The 12,445-nt window shown below is 38.8% G+C and overlaps 1 protein-coding gene across 3 annotated transcripts in view; it reads left to right on the top strand.

Annotated features, from left to right (window-relative positions):
* The first annotated feature begins 206 nt into the window (after nucleotides 1-206).
* LOC124162323 overlaps nucleotides 207-12,445 on the top strand; it is a 34,194-nt gene continuing 21,955 nt past the window's right edge. Inside the window, exons 1-7 of one of the 3 annotated variants that reach the window (XM_046538827.1) lie at nucleotides 207-393; nucleotides 2,403-2,548; nucleotides 7,247-7,318; nucleotides 8,314-8,517; nucleotides 9,507-9,779; nucleotides 9,869-9,997; nucleotides 12,005-12,198. In XM_046538827.1, the coding sequence (XP_046394783.1) occupies nucleotides 2,432-2,548; nucleotides 7,247-7,318; nucleotides 8,314-8,517; nucleotides 9,507-9,779; nucleotides 9,869-9,997; nucleotides 12,005-12,198 (989 nt within the window). In that variant the 5' untranslated portion in view covers nucleotides 207-393; nucleotides 2,403-2,431. Of the gene's footprint in view, nucleotides 394-1,505; nucleotides 1,681-2,402; nucleotides 2,549-7,246; nucleotides 7,319-8,313; nucleotides 8,518-9,506; nucleotides 9,780-9,868; nucleotides 9,998-12,004; nucleotides 12,199-12,445 lie in introns of those variants that run through there. The other 2 variants (XM_046538825.1, XM_046538828.1) reach the window with 2 other exon arrangements.

The following is a 12,445-nucleotide window of genomic DNA, read 5'->3' on the forward strand; positions in this document are numbered from 1 at the left end:
CCCTTTGAAAATTACATTCTTCACCTCACATAGCTGTCCCATATAGGAGGGGGAGAGAGCATGGTCTCTTCTGCCGTAGGGCGGGGGAGGGTGCGATGGGTTGGATGCTGTGACCTACGGGCCTACGGCGTGGAGCGGGTTCCTTTAAACACGAGGGGTGGGGGAAGTGGTGGAGGGGGCCACGTGAGATCGGGATCGGGGCGTCACTTCCAAATTAGCAGTCGAGTAAAACGTTTTCACGGTTTTCACTGTGCGACTCTCTTCTATCCATTCAGTGAAGTGACCTTGCTCCCGAGTAGAAAACACCTCGTGAATCTTCCAGGGACGTCGAGCAGCTTCTTCCCCGTGAGAATGTCGTGTTTCGGGGGTCGAAATCACCACACTGAACCCGAGGCAAGCAGTATTAATATCATTTCCTCCTTCTTGTGCGTTTTTAAGGATATCTTTTAATGAGCTTCCACATTTTACAATTCTCAGCGTCCATATGCCATCAGGAAATAAGGCAATCGTCACTTCCTACATAATGTCTCATTTGCATCAACTTGAGGGCGCCAACTTCATATTTGCTTTAAAGGCGATTGTATTTCGCAACGACGTCAATTCGAATACTGCGTCTCTTATTTTCCACAACAGATCCTTGAGATAATTCCGTCCCAAACCAGTGGCGGATACAGAAAAAACTCAAGGGGAGGGCGCAACATATCTTGAGTTGTCTTTACTTTTATCGTAATAAAAGATGATCAAGTCACAGGCAAAGTATATGAAAAATTTTATTTAAAGTGATTATAAACATGTAAAAGACAATGCCATCTTATGATATAAAAAAGTTACAATTGTGGTTTTGCAATGTTCGGCAATACAAGCGGACCCGCAAGGGGGGGTGCGCGGGCCGCCTGCGCCCCCCATCTGTATCCGCCACTGTCCCAAACAGATTTCAACTGTACCACTGCAGCAATTAACCCATTTCTTCTCAATTCTGCGTGAACGCTACGCAAACTTTGCCATTTATTTTCTCTGTGTTTGTCCCATTTTTGGTTTTTCACGTTTTTCATCAAATACCTATAACACTTTTCGTAATACCTTTCATCTTATTTATTTTCCCGGAAATCATTCACTTCGCATTCTCCTCGATTGTCTCATTCGCGTAGGCTGATCTGTAAACTTTTTCACATCATAGCCGAATTTTCGCATTTTGTGATCGTCGATGTTGGGTATTATACCTTTATTTGCGTCATATGGCGCCTTTTTAGAGGTATACAGCATAAATATGGTAAATATATACGGTCATTGATGCCGTGCCCAAGGCCCCTATATAAATAGGGGCCTTGGCCGTGCCCGCCGTGCCTCAACATAGCAGATAGCAGCAGCACGAGCAGCAGCTTGCGGGGAGCGAGGATGTCTTTTTTTTAGTTAAGATTTAGGCCACCAGGCGAAAACGCGATGGATTGCAGGGACGCATTTCATTGGTTGTAGTAATTTCAGTTAGAATTTAAATGCATTAAATGTTTCAGTCGTATCCTGTGGTGCTGTGGTGTCCTGTGGTTCCCGTCTGGTGTTGTTTATAAAGTGTGTGAGGTTGTTTATCGTTGTGAAATCAATTAGTCGTTACGGTTTACTCCTCTCTAGGAGATTAATGTACATTTTTCGTTGGAGATTATTCCCGGGGCCTCGCATTATCAGGTTTGTGGACTATTACTGAAAAGCTTGTTTACGTTCTGAATTCATGAACTCCCTTTTTTTATTTGAACAAGTGTCGACCATGAACGAATTAAAAAGGGTTCTTATTTGGTATTGTTTTTGGTTAAGTTATGAATTGTTGTTTAGAAAAGTTTTCTCCATCACTGTAGCCCCATTTGAAGGTTAGTTGTCGAGCTTGATGGCAAACTGCGATTTCAAGAATTTAGAACGGTGTGACGTTTTGTTTGTGGTTGTTATTATTTTGCCGATACTAAAGGCAGCCCCAGGGCGGATGAATTGGAATATTTCAAATATCTTAGCTACTGACCGTTCTTGCATTCTCGATGTTTCGAGCGGCGTCAAGGAAGGTGGTGGCACCCGCGACACTAGGGATCATGGGGACCATGCTAGAGATGTAGGATAGGGAGAGAGAGGGGCGGGCGTTGCCATGTTTTCTCAAAAGACGTAGTCTGTGAATGGAAACGAAAGAATGTCTCATAAACCCACTTTCCACCAGCCACTACGTGTCTTATTACCTCATGGCTCATTACGACGGTCAGGAGCCGGGGCTACCTCCTCGGGCGAAGGGATTAACCCCTTACTGTCCCTTTAACCTCCTGCTCAGACTCCCTATATATTTTTTATTTTGCTTGATATTTTTAATGTTTTCTAGGTGTAGGTATAATTGTTCATTCTCAGTATCAAGCTTTCATTTTCTTGTTTAGGTTGTAACGGTGACCCATCAACGAATACCATGGCTGCAGTTGGAGGGAAGAAGACAGTGTCAGATGATGATGACGATTTTTATATTGCTCCTTTTATTGAGGAACCCTATGATCCTAACAAAATACCAACCTACTGCAAACGCCTGGTAATGTATCATTTTTCTATATTTTGTTGACGTATACATATTACCTTATATTCTTGAAACTAATAGTGCTGTAGTCAGGTAACTCTCACATGAAAAAGCAATCAAAATTGGAAGTACTGTTGGCCATAATATTAAATTTAAGAAGGTATATAGTTTTGAAATAATAATGGAATAGTTAGTTTGTAAATTTACTGTAAATCATAAGTTTTTCTACTGCTAATATAACGAAGTAGATATTACATAACTCCATTGCGTTCTTAATGGACAAGTCCAAGAACAGTAAATCACATTCTTATTAAATTAGAGACTCCTATTAGAAGTTTGGCAAGTTTAAAATGACATGTCTTTTTCGGCATGAATGCCCCAATTTGTTCCCCTCGCTGATAAAATGGCTTGCAAACTCACCCATATTTTAGTGTCTTACCAATGTGTGAGATTTAGGATTCTTGCGAGTTCACTCGGTGACTGTAACCGCGATGAATATCATTTCTGTCACATTATTTATGAAGAGATTTACTGAAATGCTGTGAGAAAAATCACATGCACAGGTATTCTAATCACAGATGATTGACTTTTTGGGCCAATACTCGGACCACTTTTCACTCCAAGATCTTGAGCTTTTACAGTTATTGACGTGAGGTTTTACTCTAATTTTGCAATTTTCAATTTGGTTGTTTAGTTATTTTTGTGATCAATTTTAGCCGTTGTCGAGTATTGCTTTCCATGAAATAAATTACCGATAAGCTAACAAAACAGGATATTTTCCACATACTACATGGTAATTTACTATATTATTCATCTGGTGTGTGTCATTGTAGGCAAGTTAATCTCAAAGAACCCTGTTTAAAGTGCATGTAGGAGAAGTGTTATGGATGGGCTGGAGGAGACAGGCTGTGGGGTATTGGAAATAGTGATGGTTAAGGGGCAGGAGGGAGAGATGGCATAGAATTGGATTGACAGGTTTAATACCAGTACATTTCAATCAAGATGTCTCTCAGGAAATTGTAGGTGGTGGATTTACATAGTACTTGTCGATAAGCAGCTTTAGAGAGACCACCCGAAAGGTGGTATGAGAAGACCTTCAGGATATTGATAGGAACAGAAATGGGAAAGTGCATCCAGTTGTGGTTCCAAGTTATGAGAATGGCTCAGTAAATTTACCTGATTCCAGAAGAATAAATATTTATACCTTCTCCTCTTCACATTAGTTAGTGGATTGGTTACCTTAAGAAGCCCAAAGTAAACCAAATTGTATACCACATACTGGTTGCGAACGTAGTTGCAAGTGTATAATTTGATGATTTATCAAGCCAGGGAGGGTGTAGGTGTTTTGTAACTATAAGTGAAGGCTTTAAGACCAGTGCAATATAAGCATAGTGTTGCTCAGGAAATCCCTGCTATTGAATACCTGAGATGTCACTAAGCAGCCCTGGGAAGTCCACTAAAGAAGGAGTTTGGCAGGCCTTCTTTTTATGTCAAGTGTCCCATTAAGAATGAATTCCTTCCAAGTATGTGGTATACAAGCTGGGTGGTGGGAGGAAAACGATTGCTCTGGGTGAGTGCCTGGTGCAAGGTAGATATTCATGTGGCAGAGGATGAAGGAGGTGATTTTTCCCTGTTAGACGGCCAATGTGGTGGGCTTCGAACTTACCGTATATGATGAGGTGGCAGGAAGGGTAGGTGCTGCACTGATCTTGAGGAGCATTTTCACTTTCCAAATGAGCACAGAGAAGCAGGTAATAGGGTTGTAGTGATGGCGTGGAAGCATGGTGGAATTATGATGGGAAACCAATATCGTTAAGAAAGTTCATATTCTTGACTCTTTGCTGTATCATTTTAAATGGGCTTGTTTGCCATTTTTTATTATTGTCGAATGTGATAGAGTTTGGAAAATAAAGAGACATGTATATTTCTTTGTTTTTCCATCCATCACCTACTTTTTGAGCTATTTGTGACAAAAATTGACGGCTTTACCCCTTTCACACAAAAGTGCATCAAGTCACTGACTCTAGCCAAGTGGATGATGGCAATGGCTAATGATGATTCGCAAGTGCAAGCACATTGCTCAGTTGAAGGGGTACTATGCATTTAAGCTCTCATTTGAATTAACAATCTGGCAGAGGGATACCGATGGCAGGGGGATGTTGGTGTTAAAGCTGGATAAGAAATGATAATTGGGGTTACTGAAGGGTAGTGGCGTAGCCAATATTTTTTGATGGGGGAAGGGGGTTTCACGAGAGATTTCAGGGCCGCTGCGGAGTGTATGGGAAACACCCCAGGGTGAAGGGGAACCTAGGAAAATTTTGGGATTTTTGATGTTGAAAACATTATTTTTAGGGCTTAAAAATAGTAATTTTGTACGAGTATTTATTTAAAAAAATTTATTGAGGCCATCTTACTCATTTTGGCACCTCTTTTAAAGCTCAAAGGGGGGTTGTAATGCAGAAACCCCACCCCCCGTGGCTACGCCACAGTCTAAGAGTATAATTTTATACGTGTAGTTTGGTTTAACAGTATGTATAAGGAAAATATGTTCGTTCTTGCTGAATTCAAAGCTGAGGTCCAGGGTATTGATTTTACTCTTCACACTTGGCTCCATAGTGAATGTAAGTAATTGATTGGTGGAAAGAGTTCAGTTCATTAAAATAATTTGGTGGATGGAAGGGAAAGATGAATTGCATTAATCAGGGAATGTTCCTTGTTCAGGAATTCTCAATGTGAGTTTGATGGAAATAACTTGGGCATTACCTCCCTTCCAATTTTCATGAGTTGGTGACTTCATTAGAGTGCCTATTCATTTACTCATTGAGGTAGTACCGTTCTTTGAAGAAATGAAGTGCTAATGAAAGTGTTAGCAAAAGCAAACTTGAGGCTGAGAAAGGCTGACCTTCTCAGAAGGAGAGCATGAAGGTATCAAATTATCTGCGAATGGGTTAAGACTGTCTATATTTCTCCATGAGTATTTGGCCCGGCCGGGAAGGCAGAAATAGCGGAGAAGTATGATTTCCTTAACAAGTTTCCTTAACAAAAGTATTATCTATGCTCTTACCTTCAAAGACTGTTGTAGACTTTATGCTGCATGAGGTATGAGAAATAGGCAGTTGATCTACGAAGTGGAAAAATATAGGTGCCTTCATTTTTAATCTCAGCCGCAATTGGTAATAATGAAATAGGGTGGTGTCCTATTTTTTATGATTTCCTAAATCGAAAGATTATTGCTCCTGGAGTACGTATTTCACGCTTCTAGATTTTTAAATGACAATATCTATTTTTCACGATTAAATGAAAAGTGAAAAATTTCATGCTCGCAAAAACACGACAGCAAAGTATGAATGCTGGGAAAAGCCCGTGTGATGTCATTCTGGTTCTGGCTTCCGCTGTGTAAGGCCACCTTGGTGCGAGGATATGAGCGCCACTACGATGCAGGCTGCTAGCAGGTAGCAGAGTACCCTGCCAGCAGGTAGCGCTTGGATTAAATAAGGATTATTAGTATCCCATCAAGCAAAGGAAACTTTCTGACCATAGGCAATTTTAGTAAGTGTTATTGAGAGATGTTTCCCTGAGCTCTATGCCACATGTATGCATTGGTAATCTGAGACGGTGTAAAACTCCTGACTACTTGTATAGCATCTTGGTCCCTGTGATGTCATGTGGAGTGGTATCGCATGGGTACCAATCTGGCCTTTTTCAAATGAGGTTAAAATTGGCCATAAACATTCGTCTAAACTGGGATTTCTAAAATCAAATAATTTGTATGTTATGAGTACACTATTGATGGGTAACGAATCACAGTCAATGCCTTGTAAACGTTTTCTATGATGAAGGAAACTACCCTATTGGAAACAAGCCCATTGTTGGCTGCCAGGAAAATGTTTTGGTAGGTACACCTGGGGAGGGAGTACATTTGAAATGGGGTCAGTTGGAGGGGGTTTATGTGCAGCTGTATCTCCCAAGTATTTTAGGAGGTCAATACACCTAGACCATCCTCCCTTGCAACGGCCTTGCTGCCAACCTAAGTAAATGCAGTGGAGGACTGATCTAGTCACTAACTGATGGGCTAAGTGGCTTGGGCATAACTTAATCCTAATTTATGCTGTTTACAAGCAGCTATTCAATGCATTTTTCAATCAAGGTTCACTAACCCATGTATTTACTTTTATGTGTAACTAGAATTATATATTTTTTGTGGACTTTAAGTGCATGATTTATTTTGAACCAATTAGAAAAAAACTTTGTTAGCATCTGTAGGATGATTACTATTTAATATGTATATTTATTTAGGATGATGATTATTTAATAGAACTACCATCAAGCTTATCATCATCCTGTAGAAGTTTTTTTTTCCTTGTTGGCTCAATATGATTAATAGATTTGTTTATGAATTTGTATTTCCCGCAACTGCTGTATTATGTGTTTTTGAGGTGTTGGCACCACACATCTTCAGCGATATCTGTGCCGCTGAAGTATTGCAGAATTTTTTATTGTATTCGTCCTCTCGGTCTTAGGCACTTACTGCCTGGCCGAGAGTGAGCACGTGAAGCAACCAGGAAAATAAACCAGCTGCGGGAGAATTACTTTGCTTATTCCTATATAGATTCCACAAAATTATACCATTTACCATCATTTGTATGATTTAAGTTTTTATACATTTTAATTAGATTTATCATTGACCATTTTATATTTTTTGGTGGGGTGAAGGTGTACGATAATGGAGAAGAATATAGTCTTGAGGAAATAAGAGCTCGGCGGTACCTGAGGGCCATTGAAAATGTGAGTAAGCTGCTGTAGTTGTAGTTAGCCCTGTTGCAGTTTTTGACACCTTCATTTCCCAAAAAATGAAATTAATACTATTTTTAGAGACACATTTCATCAACTATATGTATAGAATATTTCTTAATTGATATTCCCTGTGGCCCTGTCATAGGTGTTTTTCTTAATACTTTTTCCATAGTTTTCTATTGAATAATATTTACATAGTATAAGTGATGAGAGGCCATAGTATACATGGATGTAATAAGAAAGGATATTTGCAAGAGATGATTTGTATGGTAGTTTAATTCACATTACATTTCACCCTTACTAGTAATGAGTGAGGAGAAGTTACCATGCATTGTTGCACCTGTGTGCCCATATTCCATGAATTACAATGGATTTTATGGATAAATGTGTTGATTGTCTCGTTAAAGTCTGCCACAATTTGCATCCTGCCAGAGAATAATGTATGAGAAAATTTTTTGAGTTCTTTCATAGTTTGGTATAGAGCAATGGACACTAATCACCTGCCACATATTTGTTTACAAAAAAGTGTTTTGCCAAGTTTCATAATGTGTAAAAGTGCAAATGCCCTTTTGATAGATTAAATATGTTTCTTAATCAGAAAATTATATAATCTCACAAATGACAGTGCTTTAAAATCTTGGGCGTAAGTTTTTCCTCCCTTACCGTATGGAAGGAGTTTATTACTTCATAATTTACTTGCATTCTTATTCTAGTTTTCTGGTCTTTTATACACAATTCTCAAATATGGAACTTAAGTACACTTTTTAATATTAGTCTTGAGCTGGCTAATATGCAATTACATATCAATCCAAGTAGATATGAAAGCACACCTAATTTACCATGTACTTGGGTGTTCATTTCACCAGTCCAGGCTGTCATTCTTTCAATTTGGCAACTTTGCACTTTTCCTTAATACCTGCCTTATTGCCTTTGGTCAAAGTCATTATTGGTCCCTGCTTTGTGACAATGCTTTGTCTCTCCCCCAGGATATGAAGGGTAATGAAATTTGTGGTGAGAAACTGTCCACAGCAAAAGTCAGCAAGCTAGCGATAGAAGAAATATCATTGGGAGCGGGGCAGAAGGTTCCAGCTATATTGGAAGCCCTCACAGATAAAGAAAATTATCCAAATCGTGAAAAGCAAGCTAATGCGGTTCTGAAGATGGTTGCTGCTATTCATAGTCATGTAGATGTAAGTTCTTGTTCTCTTTTAAATCTTGATAATCTCAAAGTAAAATATTTTATAGGTAAAAGTTATTATCCAATATTAAGATGAATTGAGCACTTCTCTCTGAATCAAGATGAGGCAGTCCCATGCACTTAGGAATTTTTAAATATCTTGTATGCACAAGTCGATACCTAAGCATTGCATATTTAATGAATTTTGTACTGTAAGGTGTGTGGTGGCTCCTTATGAATTCCTTGCCCATGTTTTTTTACATTTGACGGGTGGAACCATTTCCTTGGTCGTGTACCATGCATCAAAAAAGTCACCGGACAAATGGAATGACACCACAGTTGCTATTGTTGAAATTTCAGCTTTATCTCTTGTGGTATATTATTCCTAGGTCCTGCTACGATTACTTAAATTCAAAACAGGTACGCTATGTTACGCTTATGGGTGTTATGCAGTAGACACGCAACTTGTAAATTGGTGTCTTCAATCCATATACTCACCAATACTTGTATAATATGAAGCAGTTTTTTTCTACCAAAATACTCTCTTCAGCTGGATTATGACCATTCAACAATGTGTTTTTGATATGTTAGTTTGAGTAGCAGGGTTCCCTAGTAACATGTTAAGTCATTCACTCCTCAGTAAACAGGGTGCTGAGAACGAGCATTTTCATGTTTTATGTAAATGGTATTTTTCCTCGCTTTTCATTAAGTGGTGAATGCCCGTGAACTCAGCTAAACAGGGCCATACAATATTATGATGTTCAAATTTCAATCTCCATGACTGTGGCCCTGGAGTGAGGGAAATCAAGAATCGTTCACATGCATATGTGGCACAGTTCCATTTGTTGGGAAACTTTTTTACTCGTAGTACATACTTGACCGAGAAGTACCAATACCTGGGGCAGTTTACACATTTCAATGATCATTCCATAGCTGTTATGAATATAGCATGTCTTTTTTCCTCTTGATTAACTAAGCTAATCATAGTTAATGTGTGTGTAGATTTCCAGATCTGGAGCTACTCAGAAGGGCAACAAAATATATGAGAGCCTGTCAATTCAGAAAATCACTGACCCTCAAAATGAAGGAAAAATGGATCGACGAGACGGTCCAAAAGATATTAGTAATGTGTTATTGAATGAGGAAAATAACCTGAGGATTCATATGGAAGGAATTGCAGGAAATGAGGATATTTCCTCAAATAAATGTCCCGTCAAGATCTCCTCTGTTTTGCAGGATGTAATCCCAGCACAAGGGATATCTAATAATTCTGCTGTGAGTGATATGACATTTTTTATATTATTATTGATTTGATTCTTGGATATAAAAAATTGATATTTACAATTTGGAAAATTTAATTTTAGGTTCATCCTCCTACCAAAAAACGGCCAATGGAAAAATTGTTAGAAAAGGAAAATGGTCAACAAGTTAAAAACTGTATTTCACCCTTGGATGATAGTATCCCTGCCCGCACCGTCCCAGAGCTACCAATCGTAAGTGAGATTATTTTATCCATAGCATTTGAAATTGCTGGTTCTTAATTATTTTGGCTGTTTATTTATGACTCGGTTACTCCAATGATCAAGTTGAAAAACCTCCAGCAATGTGCACTTTTTTTATTCATTTTTAATGTGTAGTACAATAAAACTCTTCAATTTGAAATTGAAGGGATTAAAAAAAATTGCAACTTCCCCTTAAAGCTATTTTCATTTATGCTTAAAATAAGGAAAATGCAAGACTTGATTTTGTGACGCCATCGAAACCCCATGGAAAAGGGTTGAGACCATTGATGTGTGAGAAGTTGGTAAGGGTCAAGGAATAGGAAATATGCCTATCTATATATGTACCTATTTCAAGCACAATTGCAATCAACAATGAAAGAAAATTGAACCAATTCCTCTCAAATTACGACTGAGAAAATAAAGTATTTGGTTCAAGTTCTAGTTCTTGTTTGCACCCATTTCCATTTGCTATTGGATAATTGGCGGAAGCCTTTGCTGATGATGAGAGGCCATTGGTTCACTGTGTTGAATTTATTTCCTTTGACTTTGCAGCCATTTATTCTCATGAAGGTGTGCTTTAGTGTTTGCCAACTCTATCGCCTCACAAAACTAATTTTTTTTACAAGTATTGTTTTACTTCTCAAGCTTTTCACCAAAAAATTTCACAATTACGATTTTTTGCCATAGATCAGTGTGTGCCAATTTGTTTAACCCTTTCGAGACGGCGGAGTTTTTGTCTTAGCATGACTGCTGTACTGAGCCCCAAGAGACTCTTCTTTCTCGTGGTAAGGAGCATTTTTGGAGGGCATTCGTTAAGAAGGGTCTCGCTGAACCTTTTTCGACCCCTCCACGCAGGAACTTTGCATTATCTCAGACTCCGAGAGTAGTTGTGCTCCCTCCTTTCCGGGTTTATGACCATACCTGCGGCATTGGTTAGCATTCAACTTATGTATTGTTCATATGTATTTGGCACATGGATAATTGTTGCTTGCACGTAAATTGCAGACTTTGAATTGAATTCCTCATTTTTATCTGAGCATTGTCAACTTTTAAACGAAGTTCTAAGGCCATTATTAACGCATTTAATGCAGCAACAATTTCCATGTCGATGTTTATACATAACTCGAGATATAAGTTAATATTTGTCGTAGAATTTCGTTTAAAAATTGTAAACGCTACTCAAAAGACAAATAATTCAATTCTTAGTGTATATTTCTTGAGAAATGAACAAATTTTTATTTCGAAAATCGACTGTATAAACAATTGAATGACCGCTGCCCCGTACCGCTGAGAGGGGGTCTAAAAGATGAAGGGTCCGGGTACCTTCTCCCGGATTCCGAGGGTTAATCCTAAACCCCGAAGCGTTGGGACCCGAGACAAAGACGTCGTAAACCCACGACCGTCCTAAAAGGGGGAGAGCTAGAAAACGTATACATATATACGGCTTTCGATAATCTGGCCGGGAAAATCTCACACGTATCTATACGCCCCTCGTCTCCCGGGTCAGGAAACGTCCACACGTATATATACGTGTACAGTAAGGAAAAGGTTAATGCATATTTAGTTTACTGGCATGTGAGCAATGAAAAACTAATTACGTATCTGCGTTTTTCCATAAATGGACTGAAACGAGCGACAAATTTCTTTACGGAGTATAATATATTTCCTCTCTCATCCTAATGGATGATTGGGTGGGAGTAAAGGTCAGAAAATTTCTAGCCTTGCCTTTTGTTTTCTGAAGAAAGAAGATTTGCGAATCCCGTGGGATATGTACAATTTTCGGGTGGCGCATAGAAGACATCGTAACGATCAATAACCCACCTAAAGTGTGTCAAACAATTACAGCCATTTGGTAAAATAACATAGATTATTTTTGTAGTGGGCCTCATAAATATTTAATTTGAGTGTCGTTCAAGAGTTATTTTGAGTTTTTCAAGTGGTGCATGAAATGAAACATTGGAAGATTGATTATAAATAGTGAAACCCTATCATTTTCAGGATTCTAGAACTTCAGTTAAAGAGGACAACTGCAGTATTAACGATACCCATTTGGAGGATGATGTTTTCACTAAGCCATGGTCTAATGTAGAATTAGATGTCACCAGCTATACGAAAGCATTCAGCATGCCTGCAGCAATTTCTACCCCAGGATTTGGAGGAGCAAAGTCAAGAAGTGTCAAGGGTCTGGGAAGGTATGAAAGTAACTTCATATTATTATTATAACTTATTTCCGGGATGTGAAAGGTCTGGGAAATCAGGTCAAGTTAGGGAATCTTGTCAATTGTTTCAAGAAAATTGTCATAATGCCTGAATCAAGTAACAGCTACTAATCTGTGGGCTGGCTGAGGGCTTCTGCTTTTGTGACTTTTATTTGTTCTATTATTCTGCCTGTTCATGTCCGCCTTCAAGTTCTCCAATTACCCACACACCCCTAATGAT

This window comes from Ischnura elegans, chromosome 7, assembly GCF_921293095.1.
Source record: "Ischnura elegans chromosome 7, ioIscEleg1.1, whole genome shotgun sequence".
NCBI lineage: Eukaryota > Metazoa > Arthropoda > Insecta > Odonata > Coenagrionidae > Ischnura > Ischnura elegans.